At 37.2% G+C, this 14,799-nt stretch overlaps 1 protein-coding gene across 1 annotated transcript in view; it reads right to left on the bottom strand.

Annotated features, from left to right (window-relative positions):
- LOC103211795 (histone demethylase UTY-like) overlaps window positions 1–14,799 on the bottom strand; it is a 398,135-nt gene that overhangs the window by 305,626 nt on the left and 77,710 nt on the right. Inside the window, 1 exon segment of the mRNA XM_042783269.1 lies at window positions 9,051–9,159. Within this exon segment, the coding sequence (XP_042639203.1) occupies window positions 9,051–9,159 (109 nt within the window).

The raw sequence follows: 14,799 nt of genomic DNA, 5'->3' as shown, positions 1-14,799 counted from the left end.
ATGCTCCTTGGAAGCAAGAATGGCCAGACTTCGTCTCATCTTTTTGGCCATGTTGTAAGAAGGGACCATTCCCTGGAGAAAGATGTCATGCTTGGTAGGGTGGAGGGTCGACAAAAGAGGGGGAGGCCTTCAACAAGATGGATTGACACGGTGGCTGTGATGATGGGCTCATGTATAGCAGGGATTGTGGCAGTGTTTCGTTCTGCTGTGCATGGGGTCGCTATTAGTCGGAAACGACTCGACAACATCACCACAGAATTAGGTTGCCCAACCTTCCTTCTGAGGAGTGCTGATGGATTTGAACCATCACACTCCTGGTTAGCAGTCAAATGCCTGAATCACTACATTATCAGAGCTCCCACTACTAGATATATATCCTAGAGAAACAGGGGTCTTTACACAAATGGATATATGCACACTCATGTTCATGTAAGCATTATTCACAATACCAAAAGAAGAGATAGAAGCACAGTGCCCACTAAGAGAAGAATGGATAAACAATCTATGGTACACACAAACAATGGAATGAGCCTACAGGGCATTATACATAGTGAAATTAGTCAATCATAAAAGAAAAACTATTGTATTAGACCATTCCCTTCTATAAAGAGTAAAGAGAATATTTATACACAAAAATAACTTTTCTGGACTTCTGGTAAGATGAAGGAATAGGCAGACAAGTGAGACAGACCCTCTTCAACAAAGAAAAGAAAAACTAATTGACAAAGATACAGAAGATAATCCTGGAGCCCTGAGCTTTGAAAGGAACTATACAGAAGTGGATTAGGCACCAACAAGTGGAAAAACCTGAACAAAAAAAATGAGTACAGACATGGTCAGAGCTGTGGAATGTCAGCAACTCTGACAGGACCAACAGCCCAAATATTTCCAAGTGGTGTTGGGACCTGAGAATTGACCTAAAGATCACCAAGGGCTGCAGGGATGACTGCACTGGGGGCCTAGGACTAGGAAGGCAAACCAGCAAGGAGAGAGACAACCTGAGTTGTTGACTTTCTGCTTTCTGGAGGGATATTTTTAAGAAAAGAACTTCCCTGATATGATGAAAGATGAGAATATATCCATTCAGGAAGTTTAATCAACCCCAAACAGGATAGACCCCAAAAGAAAGTCACCCAGACACATCATCATCAAACTTACCAAAACCAAAGACAAAGACAGAATCCTGAAAGCAGTACGGGAAAAATGAAAAGTTACCTACAAGGGGCAACCAATAAGACTAAGCTCATATTTCTCGACAGAAACCATGCAAGCGAGAAGACAATGAGATATTACATATAAAACCCTCAATGAGAAAAACTTCCAACCAAGAATTACATACCCAGCAAAACTGTCCCTGAAATATGATGGTGAAATTAGGACATTTCCAGATAAGCAGAAATTATGGAAATTTGTTAAAACAGACCAACCTTACAAGAGATGCTAAAGGGTACCCTTTGGACAGAGAAGCAACAACAGACAACAACAACTGACCATTAACACACAGGATAATATGTTTATAACCCAGAAACCAACCCAGCTATGGAAGTATCCAAAGTAAATAAGCCTAAAAGATTGTAAACAGAGAACCCAAGACATCAATTGATAAATGAGGACAACTACAAACCAAAAGAAGGGAAAAACTGTGTCATTACGGAACTGCTAAGTGGTAGGGAAGTCAAGACAACTACAAGAGAGAACAGACTATTCTAAACTTGGGAAGAAAAACTGTAAATTACAGGGTAACTTCAAAGAAAAATGATAAACCTTCACATCAAAAAAGAGGACCAGCATAAATATTCAGCAAATACTAAAACAACAGCAATGAAGCAAGTCATAATACGATTCATAAGCAAAACGAGCTCAGCATAGAAAATTATATGGAACAAAGAAACTGACACCACCAAGCGCCCCTAACAAAAATGACAGCAACAAACGCCATCTGGTGATAATTACATATCTGGCAAGGGACTTATCTCTAAGACTGATAGCAGAAGAGTGGAGGACCAAACCATGGTACATAAAAACGATGGAATGCTATGCAGCACTAAAGAATAATGTAGAGTCTGCAAAAAACCACATAATATGGCTGAACTTGGAGGATATTATGCTGAGTGAAATAAGTCAATCACAAAAGGACAAACATAGTATTAATTAATTGTTGTGGAGGGTCTAGAAAAGGTTTATACATGCAGGGAAAGTTTCTCTGTTGGTTGACAAGGGTGGGAGGGGAGATGGGGGCACACTGGAAAAATAAAGAAAAAAAAAGTATTGACCCATGTCACTTTGGTTTTGTGTTTCACTGTACATAAATTATATTTCAATAAAATGCATTAAAAATAATAATAGTAATTTTTATTTGAAGGTTACCAAGGGTGGGAGGAAAATGTAGCTATGTCTTAACTTTGGTCAAGGGAAAGACAATAAACAAGAAAAGAAAGGTGAGCACAAAATCATCGAGGTGGTAGAAGACATAGAGAAGAGCACGAGTTAACAACAAAGATGAATACTATTACATATACAATCCTGCAATAACAGTAACAACAAGCATTTATAAACGAATCATAGACACTCAGTATGAACAGGAGTGGGAAGACAAATGGGACTATAGCCATGAATATATACAGGTATAAGTCTGCAGAGGCTATCTCTACCTATGTATTTGTATGGGCTTCAAATATATCATGAATGTAGTACAGCATCCAGGGGACAAAATTATGAAAACACCTTAGTCATAACCAAACACCCTGGGGGAATTAGTCACTGGATATGAAGACTCAGGACCATATCTTAGGGAACAATAAAGTCAACTGGCATAACACTGTCCACAGACAATTCTCTACATTCTACTTGGGTGAGTAGTGACTGGGGTCTTAAAAGCTTGTGAGTGGCTATCTAAGATGCAACTACTGGTCTCTCCCATCTGAAGCAAAGAAAAGTGATGAAAATCAATAATGGAAGGGAACAATTAGTCCAAAAGGCTAACACGAACCCAAGCCTCCAAAACCCTGATACCAGAAGAAGTAGACGGTATCTGACTACCAATGCTGACCATTCTGAAAGGGATGACATTAAGACGTCCTAACAGACTGAGGTAAAATGCAAAAAATAACCCAAAACCATAAAAAAGGCCAGGCTTACTAATTCAATGAAGATAGGTGGAACCCCCAATACCATAGCCCTTAGATACCCTTCAAACTAGGACCTGAGCTTAACCCCAGTGATTCAACTGGCAGCCAAATTACTGTGACAGGACTTGTGGTACAGAATATTAGATTGTATGGCTCTTCTAGCCATGGTCTTTGTGACTTCCACCAAATGAATGGGTAGAATTATGCACATATAAGGTGCTCAGGCACACCAGGGCACTCTGGTGGATAGTACCTAAGGCATCTGACTGCTAACCAGAAGGCTAGCAGTTCAGCCTACCAGCCACTCCTTGGAAGGAAACAGGGCAATCTACTTCTGTAGACATACCACCTCAGAAACCAAGTGGACTGGATAGCTTCTTAGTAATGTATAGAGGGTATAAGGCACACTTGTGGAAGTGGGACCATGGAAACAAGGTGTACAGAACCCTAATGTGCTCACTGGTCAGTTTTTTCATTCCACTAAGCTTAAAATGAGTAACTCTGGAGGCAGAAGGGGGATCTCACTATGATTAAGACATAGAAGACCCTGGAATGAAGCATCTCCTTAGACCAAAGATTCTTACACTCAGATGATAGCAGACAGACAGTGGCAGCAAACCTGGAAACTGGTACAAGACAGAGCATTAGGCTTGCTGGCCCATGGAACAAGCTGAGTACCTCTGATCAAGAGGCTTGCTGGTGATGTGGGGTCCACCTAGGTGATCCTATATGGAGAGTTAGAAAAACTTTGTAAAACTTGCCCAAGATGAGCAGAGACCAGGCTGGAAGACCAAGAACCAAAGAGAGGTGTTCCTACAAGCAGGCTATGCGAAGGCTGTCCTGATCGAATAACCGTACCCTGAGCATTCCCAAACCTGAACATTACTTCCTATTACTTCCCTAGTAAACACCAAATTTATGAGACTGTGTGTAAGTATTGTGTCATCAATGCCACATATTACTGAACCCAGCAGAGAAGTAGAGAGTGCTATGGGAGGGTCAGTTGCTGTCTGAATTGGTAAAAAGGTTGGAGGGTGGTGGTGCATCTGGCATCACAAGACTCAGCCTTAGGCTGCTGATGATGATTCTGTCTCCCCCTTGTGATATGAGAGGAGGTCAGAAGATGCTACCTCCATGCCTCTTCTGTAGGCTCACATGGTGAAAAGTCGTATCAGGACAGCATGCACTCATGACAACAGTCCAGCATATGATATCGAAAGGAGAGAGCTGGGAAGGTAGGAGGAGATGGGAAGGAAGAATGAAGGGAACAGGCAAGTGCAAGGAGGAAGTAGCAAGAATGCTATTACAGTTCAGAGATTGCAGTCAAGGTCACAGAACAGAATATGTATGGACTTTTGACTAGAAAGTCACTTTGGCTCTGTAAAGCTTAAATACAAACATACACACACAAAGGCACCTACGTGCATTTGCAAGTATATATGTATGTAGACCATATATGTTGTATAAGTATGTGTGTATGTACCGGTGTACACTCACATATGGGTGTACATACACATATGCATCTACTGACTGTATGCATTTTTGTTCATACATAAAATAAAGCACATATAAGGCACAGTTACGGATATTTCTTAGCCATAACAAAAGAGTATTGTGAGACTGTATTCCTGGGTTTGAAGAATTATGACCACAGCTTGGTTAATTGTTGTTGTTGTTGTTATGTGCTGCCGAGTCGCACCCAACTCATAGCGACCCCTCCTTGGGTTGCCAAGGCAGTATCACTATGGAAGCAGTTCTCCCAACCTCCCTTCCAAGGAGTAGCTAGTGGTTTGAACCGCCAGCCTTCTGGTTAGCAGTCAAGTGCCTTAGGCACTATATTACCAGCATTATATTATTCATAAAGTAATACTCTACATCCTAGTGCAGTGAGTAATGTCAGGGGTCTGAAAAGCTTGCCACTGGAAATCTAAGATAAAACTGTGGATCTACACTCAACTGGAGTCAAAAGAGAAAGAAAGAAATCAAAGACCCAAAAAAAACTAGTTAATTTGTCTACACGACAAATTAACTATAAGAACTACAATCTCATCTCCCCAGAGACCAAAGATGGTGTCTGTTATCACTACCAACATTTCTAATCAGCGATGTAACAGACAGACTCTGGGAGAATGCGAAAAATATGGTGTACAGATTTCAAATTCACTTCTTTATTTAAAAAAAAGAAGAAGAAAGGAAAAAAATCTAGTCAATTATTTAAGAATGAAAGATGCTCTCTGATTGTTGCCTAAGATACTCTTCAAACCTTGAACCAAACCAGCCCGAGGTTATCTTGTACCTAAGTAACACATTCTTTCCAAAAATAATGAGTATATCCTATACTCCTTTCAAAAACTATGGAACCAAACTTCCAGTAAAACAAACATGAGAATATAAGGTACTAGGGAACTGAATTAATAGAAACAGAACAATCAGAACGTAAATAATGAGAATGTTCATGCATTGTGAAAAAGTTATCAATGTCACTGAACAACTTTTGCAGAAACTGTTGAATGGGAATCTAAGCTACGTAAACCTTCACCAGAAACACAATAAATTAATTTAAAACATAGGGGTATTTACAAAATTTGTAAATCTGTGTTCCACTTCCACCACTTGTCTGTCAGTCTGTCGTACTGTAGTGGCTTGTGTGTTGCTGTGAGGCTGGAGGCTATGCCACCAGAATTTTAAATACCTACAGTCACCCATGGTAGACAGATTTAAGCAATGTTTCTAGAATAAGACTAACTCAGAAGAAGGAAGGGGCCACCCACTTTTCCAACAACTGGCTAGTGAAAATTTAATGAAGAGCAGTGAAATTCAGTCTGATATATTACTGGAAAACTTTATGAATGGCCCTGAAACACTGTCTGATACAGTGCCAGAAGATGACCCCCTCAGATCAGGATGCACTCAAAACATGGCTGAGGAAGAGATGCCTCCTCAGAGTAGAGTAGACTTTAATGATGTGGATGGACTAAAACTTTCAGGACCTCCATTTGCTGATGGGGCACAACTCAAAATCAGAAGAAACAGTTGCAAAACATCCATTAATAATTGAAACATGAAATGTACAAAGTATGCATCTAAGAAAATTGGAAGTTGTCAACAATGAAATGGAATGCATAAAGATCAATATCCTAGGCATCAATAAATTGAAATGGACTGATTTTAGCCATTTTGAACCAGACAACCGTATGATCTACTACTATGCCAGGAATAACAAATTGAAGAATGGTGTGGCATTCATCGTCACTAAAAATGTTTCAAGATCTGTCCTGAAGTATAATGCTGCCAGTGACAGGATAATATCCATATGCCTACAAGACTAATTAATACTATTATTATTCAAATTTTGCATCAATAACCAAAGACAAAGACAAAACTACTGAAGATTTTTACCAACTTCTGCAGTCTGAAGTTAACAAAACACGTAATCAGGATGTATTGATTATTACTGGAGATTGGAATGTAAAAGATCACATGATATAACTGACATTTTTGTCAATATATTCTTCAGATGGTCTCTTAATTAAGAAAGGATACAACACGCAAGGTCATACTTTGGCTCTTGTGGACCTGTGTTAGCTCTCCTCAGCTTCACTTCAACTTGCATATAAGCAATTGATAGTCTGACTACAGTTGACCACTGACTCTTTTGCATTCTCCACTCTCTCTTTCCACACATGTAAACCAATTTGATTCCTGTGCATTCCATCTGGTGAGGTCCACATGTATAGTTATTGTTTATGTTTCTTTGAAAAAATACTTCCAATGAAACAATTGCACAAGATTCTATCATAAAATCTCCAGTGTCATTCCTATCACCAAGGCTACATTTTCCAACTCTCAAATCTCATTCCAATCACCAGTAATTATAAATGCACTTTGACTGCATAATAGTACTATTAACTGGTATTCCTTGCAGGCATATAGTACTATCCTATCACTGAAAGCACTGTTTTTTTTGGTGATGAATATAGTGTTATTCCTCTTCAATTTGTTATGCCCAGCATAGTACACCAAAGGAGTGTCATATTCAAAATAGCCAATACTAGCACTTAGACTCACTAATGTACAGGATATTAATCTTTATGTATTCCATTTCATTCTTGACAACTCCCAATTCTCCTACATTCGTAATGCATACATTTCACACTCCAATTATAAATGGAAACTTTACTCCATCCACGTCATTGTCTTTGACTTTAATTTAAAGAGACAGCTCTTTCCAGATGTATTTTGAGTGTTTTCTAACTTAAGGGCTTATTTTCCTGCACTTTATCAAACAATGTCTCCATGTTATTCAAAAAGTTTTCAGTTGCCAATTTTTTCTCAGAAGTGGAGCCGGCAGTATCCTTCTTTTTAGTCTGTCTTAGTCTACAAACTCTGCTGAAACTTGTTCACCACTATGATCTTGCTAATATTTGAAATACTGGGGGCAAATCTTCTAGCATCACAGCAATATGCAAGCTACCACAGTAGAACAAAATCATAACAGTGGTGGCAAGTTGAAACCGCAAGGGAAAAAAAAAATTAAGTGCATTAAACAAAAACTTACATATTTCTTTTCTCCATAACTTTCATCTAAAATAAGTAAGTACTTTTAGTAAGAATTATCCTATTGCAGTGATACCGATTTCACAAATGCAGAGTTTCATATGTAATTCATAATGTTCCTACATTATTAGTTCCCATTTCAGTCTGTTGTTGTTGTTGTTACTTGCCCTCAAGTAGGACCCAACTCATAGCAACCCCCCTTGGGTTACCGAGGCAGTATCACTATGGGAGTAGATTGTCCAACCTTCCTTCTAAGGAGTGACTGGTGGGTTTGAACCGCCAGTCTTCTGGTTAGCAGCCAAGTCCCTTAGGCACTTGAGAAAGGTTATATAATACGTTAAATTTAAAAAAAAAATTGTAAATAGTAGAGTTAGAATATAAACACAAAAACTTCCCAGAGCATGCTGTGCTACCTCAAACCACAATTGCCATTTATTAGTAAACTATTCGCATGACCTAATAGAAAGGCACAAACAAGAAATTCTGGTACTAAAGCACCAATGCCAACATACCAAAACACTTCCCTTTAATCTCAAACAATCAGTCACTTCTCTTCTCCACTGAATATATTTGCTGAAAACACCTAAAGCATATTCATTAACTCTCCACCAAGATGTTTATCTTTATCAAAAGGTTGGAATATTCTTGCTCGTAAGAGCAGTTTTTCTGACTATGGAGATTTTTGTTTGGCATGGAAGGTGAAGTCTGTTTGGAAGGGATTTTAACTATATAAGTGAGTACTGAAGAATTTTAAACAGAAGCGTGGCATTATGAAAACTGCCATTTTAAACAACTATTTCATTTATGTGCTCCTACTTCCAAGGATAGAAATATTTTGAGTAAATAAAAAATATGTTTTGATAAGGCTCAAACTTAAGAAATGATTATCTATCCATACAACTCTCCTTTACAGTAATGTGGCTATAGACTTGATCTCCTAAAATTTTCTGACTAAACTTTTAGAGACAAAAAAGAACAAACAGAAAGGCTCAGCTTGCGTTACTCCTTCTAAAATGTACACGTCTGTGTACATACAGATGAAGATATCAAACTGGCTTTGTACTGTGATATGGTTTTAAAAAACTTAAATACTTCACAAGAGCAAGAAAATGGCACTGACAAATATAAGTTGACTGAGTTTTACTGAATGATCAAAGTTTTGAATACACACATGAAGCTGCATGGAATTTTCCCATTTCCATATACTCCACTTTTCTTCCTCAATATTTATTATTGTTTGAGCTTATTATGTGAGAGTGAAACCTGGTATTTTACTAAAACATCCAATAAAAAGTAAAAGCAATTATAATTACATACAATAAAAATATATATCAAACAACAATTTGAAATGAGAAAACGGATTACCTTTTGGATAATCTTCCAGTAAGAGGTTGAAGTGACCTAACTGACAAAAGAAATCAGACTCCACTTTTCCTTCAGCTTTTAAGATTAATGATTCATAGCAGCACACAGCCTAGAAATTAAAAATATAAACATTTAAAAATTTAATTGTATTTCCATTCTGCAAAAATGAATTACTCAAAAATCACACTAATTAACACTTCAATTCTATCAAAGAATGCAGTCTGCAAAACAACACTGCTGAGAAGAAACAGCTTATATAATAATAAGTCAATAATGTAAGTGCTTTTACCCTTAAAAAGACTGTTGTTGTTAGTTACCAAAAATTAGTTTCCAGTTCAGGTAATTTCCCGTGTGTTAGAGTAGAATTGGGTTCCATAAACTTTATAAGGCTGTGATTTTCTCAGACACCTCTGGGTATGTTCATCACCAACATTTAAACTAGCAGTCAAGTGTTTAAACATCTTTCTCACCCAGCGATTCCTTTAAAAATTATAATTATGGTTTTCATAATATAAGTACTTTCCCATTTAAATATTAAATAACTAAATAATTATAATACCTGGTAAATAAAACTTGGGAGAACTTTATAACAATACAATATAATATAAACTATCATTTATGTTTTGTTGTTGTTGTTGTTGTTGTTGTTACATGCTGTCGAGTTGGACCTGACTCATGGCAACCCTTCCTTGGATTTCCAAGGCAGTATCACTACACAAGTAGATTGCTCAACGTTCCTTCCGAGAAGTGGGTGGCGGGTATTATAATAAATTGTAATACAATTATAAACTATCATTTTGGTGTTTATTCATATAATGAAACTCAAAATGTTATCTCTCTGCCCTACAGGGCAGCCGTAACTACTAATTAGGCAAGAAGTCACAAAATCATGCAACAGCCACCAAAAAGATAAAATATTTGGGAACAAACCTTACTTGGCACACAAAATACCTACACAGAGAAAACTACAAAGAGACAACTTAGAGAAACTATTAAGACAGCTACATAATGGAAGAACACACCATGCTCACAGGTAGGAAAACTGAATAATATGAAAATGTCAGTACTATCCAAAGCAGTCCATTCATTGAATGATCCAAATTCCATCAATATTCTCTAAAAACATGGAAAAAACAATCACTAATTTTACATGTAAAGGAAAGAGATAAACAAGGCACTAATGAAAAAGAACAAGAACAAAGTTGGGTCTCACACTCTTGGATTTCAAAATCTACCATACAGCTACAACAGTCAAAACTGACCGGTATTGGTATAATGACAGACACACACAGACCAACGAAACAGAACTCAGAACCCAGAAATAGATCTATCCACCTAAGGTCAGCTGGTCATTGGCAAAGGACTAAAATCCATTCAATACAGAAAAGATAATCTCTTTAACAACTGGAGCTAGCAAAACTGGATATCCATTTGCAAAAAAAAATGAAACAAGATCCATATCTCACACCATACACAAAAATTAACTCCAAATGGATCAAAGACTTAAATGTGAAACTTAAAACTATAAATTTCATTGAAGGAACAGTAAAAGCAAATTTGTGACCCTGATTTATGGCAAAACATGTTCTCAAGCACAACACAAAATGCACAAACAGCAGAGGATAAATTAGATTAACTGGCACTTTCTAAAATTAAATTATTATGTACATCAAGGCATCTCCAAAAGACTAAAAACAGAATCTACAGATTGGGGAAAAAATATTCTGCCACAATGTATCTGTCAAAGTACTTATCTCTAATATTTATGGAAAACTCCAACACCTCAAAAACACAAACAATCCAGTTAAAAATGGGTTAGAGAAGGAGTTCCGGTATGATGGCAGAATAGGCAAAAAGACTACACAGACCCTCTTCAACAAAGAAAAGGGGATCCAATTAACGCAGATACAGAAGGTAATACTGGACCCCTGAGCCTTCAAGGGAAGGATATAGAAGTGGACTAAACTCCAATTAGGAGAAGAATTTGCATGAAAACACCAAAAAAGGAGACATAAGGAGCTGAGATCTGGCAGTGATCCTGACAACTCAGACAGCTTGGATATTGCTGAGTGATGTTAGAACCTAAGAATTAACCTTAAAATTCAGCCTTGTTAGTTAGGGACTATATGGATGACTGCTCTGGTGGCTGGTGAACAAAATGGGAAGCAGTGAAGAGGAATGCAGGCTGAGCTGTGGACTTTTGCCTGTCCAGACAGTGAAGCCATTTTGAATGTTTACAGGCAGTTTGACCATATTCGGTATTTAAAGCTACTGCATCCTCCCAGATTCCAAGGACTTAAGAACAGGCTTCACTTCCCAGGAGCCCCAAGGACATACCAGACTCTGATGACTGGAAAGGTGTGACATTCCTCATTACTCTTATATTCCACACCTTCCCTCACTCCCACTCACCTTCTGTGCCAGCAGGAATTCCATCCCAGTCTGTGTGCTCAGACAAAGCCTGCATCTCCTACCCCACCCTACCCCCAATTTCTTTCCTTTTCTCTTTATTTTTACTTTGTTTCCTTTTGTCTGTTTTAAAACTACTATTTTTTTTTTCAGCTTTCCTTCTTTTCCCTATTCCTGGTTCCAATTACTTTTTCTTTCTCGTGGTTAACATTGTTCCATATTTTCTTTTTGCATTTTTCCAATTTTTTTCTTCATTATTCTCCTTCTCTACCATTTTTCTTTTATTGCCCTCTCTCTCCCCTGATGTTGCAGTGTTTTAATTTTCTTTTGTTTTTTCCCTTTTTTTGTTTTTTTGTTTTTTTTTTGGTTAATGTTCCTGTGTACACACAGTGTGTTTTTTGTCCATTTGCTTTTACTTTTTTAATGGTTATTCAATTGCGATTTTTTGTTTAACTGAGTGGGAGACAGCAGCAGTCCCCAAGACACAACTACACTCAAACCTCCTGAAGCTTCACTTACTGAGAGCAACCAATTCCTCTGTCACCAACGCAACAATGATAAATAACCACCAACAATACTCTGACTCCCTCCTTAGCTGCTGTTCACAAACAGTTAACAGAGACCTAAATACAAAAATGGCACAATGTCTCAGAGACAACAGACAATCATAGTATGCACAAAGAAGCAAGATAAAGCAATAGAAACAAAAGAACAGGAAACAGAGCCAGAACACATCCCTAAGGAAGCAGCAGCATTGGAACTCCCCAAAAAGAAAATTAAAAGAACTATATTTAGGTATCTTCAAAAAACTGAGAGACAGATCAAGGAAAACACAGACAAAACCCTAGAAGAATGTGGAAGAAAATACAAAAACAAAAATGACAAAATTAATGAAAAATCAGAAATGACTCTATCTACAGATAGAAATTCAGAAGACTAATACTAAATCATCAGATATAGATAACACATTGAAAGGGCAAAGCAGCAGAATTGATGTAATGGGAGACAGAATTAACAAGATTGAAGACAAATACCTGAATACTTTTTTGGAATGATATTAATCATAAAAACATCAAAACAAAATGAAGAGAGCCTAAGGTTCATGTGGGATACTATCAAAAGGAATAACCTACATATTACTGGAATTCCAAAACAGGAAGAGAAAAATAAAACCACTGAGAAAATTATCCAAGATTTTTTAAAAGAGAATTTCCCTATATGATGAAAGATGAGAATATACCCATTCAAGAAGTCCAACAAACCCCAAATACGATAGACCACAAAAGAAAATCCTAAGACATATCATCATCAAATTCATGAAAACCAAAGACAAAGAAAGGATCCTGAAAGCAGAACTGAAAAAAAGTTACCTACAAAAGATTAACCAGTAAGAATAAGCTCTGATTTTCCAACAGAAAGCATGCAAGCGAGAAGGTAATGGGATGGTATATATAAAACCCAGAAAGAGAAAAATTTTCAACCAAGAATCATATACCCGGCAAAACTGTCCCTCAAATATGATGGTGAAATTAGGAGATTTCCAGATAAGCAGAAACTAAGGGAATTTGTTAAAACCAGACCAACCTTACAAGACATGCTAAAGGGAGTCCTTTGATCAGAGAACCAAAAATAGCAAATAACAACTGACCATTAATACACAAGATGACATAATCCAGAAATCACAGCTATGGACATATCCACAGTAAAATAAGCTTACAATATGGTAAATAGGGAACCAGAGATATCAATTGGCAAGTGAGGAAAACTACAAAACAAAAAGAAGGAAAATACTGAGTAGTTACAGATCTTCTAAATGATGAGGAAGTCAAGAGAGTTGCAAGATAGAACGGACTGTTCTAAACTTGGAAGAAAATGAAATTAGAGTAATCTCAAAGAAAAATGACAAACCTTCACAATAAAAAAGAGGACAAGCACAGATATTCACCAAATACTAAAACAACACCAACAAAGGAAATAACACGATTCATAAACATAATGGGCTCAGCACAGACATAAATATGGAACAAAGAAATCAGGGACACCATGAAAACACACATAACAAAATGACAACAATGAATTTATACTTGTTAATAATTACACTAAATGTTAATGGATTAAATACACCACTCAAGAGATGGAGGGTTACAGACTGGATACAAAAACAAAACCCATCAATATGCTGTCTACATGAACACACCTTAAAGACAAAGACAAAATAAGATTAAAAATCAAAGGCTGGACAAAGATATTTCAAGCAAATGACAACTTAAAAGAACAGGAGTGGAAATATTAATTTCTGATCAAACTGACTTTCAGACAAAAACCACCATACAAGAAAAGGAAGGACATTATATAGTGACTAAAGGATCAATTGAACAAGATATAACCATAATAAATATCTATTGACCCAATGAAAAAGCCCCAAAATACATAAATCAGACTTTAAAAGAGCTGAAAAGTCAAACAGATGACTCCACAGTCACAGTGTTGTTGTTGTTGTTGTTATGTGCCGTAGAGTCAGCCCAGACTCATAGCGACCCCTCCTTGGGTTCCCGAGGCAGTATCACTACGGAAGTAGGATTGCCCAACCTTCCTTCCGAGGAGTGGCTGGTGGGTCACAGTCACAGTAGGAGACTTTAATATACTAGTTTCAATGAAAGATAGAACTGGAAAGAAACTCAACAAAGATACAGAAGAGCTAAAGAATACAATCCACTAACTTGACCTTATAGATCTACAGAGCACTTCAACCAACAACAACACAATATACATTCTTTTCCAGTGCACATGGAAGATTTTCCAAGATAGACCATCAGTTAGATCATAAAGCAAGCCTTCATAAATTTAAAAACAATGAAATACTGCAAATATCTTCTCAGATCATAATGCTATCATATTAGAATCAACAATAGGAAGATCAACAGAAAAAGAGTAAACACATGGAAAATAAACAACACCCTCCATAAGACTGGGTAAGAGAAGAAATAAAAAATGAAATTAAAAAATTCCTTGAATTGTGAGAGCGTGAAATTCTGTTTCTATATAACCACCCTCTATGCAATCATTTTTAGTAAGTAGCCATTTGTGCAAAATGCCTCAGCACATACTTCACGCTTTAGTGCTTTAGTTACTGGAAAAACCACAAAAAGTCCTAACTACCTCAGAGACAAAGAGTCCTAACTACCTCATCGATACTCCCAAGCATTCTCCTTAGCAACAACCAATCAGCAGATGGCACAGAAATACCTTACCTAAAATAGTTAAGAAATGGCAGTTAGTAGCTTCAGCCCACTAGACAGAGCCAATTGGGTAGAAACCACTAACAACTTGAAAATGTCAA

This window comes from Orycteropus afer, unplaced genomic scaffold (assembly GCF_000298275.1).
Source record: "Orycteropus afer afer isolate SDZICR_OR568_19922 unplaced genomic scaffold, OryAfe1.0 scaffold00794, whole genome shotgun sequence".
NCBI classification, from domain to species: Eukaryota; Metazoa; Chordata; class Mammalia; order Tubulidentata; family Orycteropodidae; genus Orycteropus; species Orycteropus afer.
This window is presented reverse-complemented; position numbering and strand designations above follow the sequence as displayed.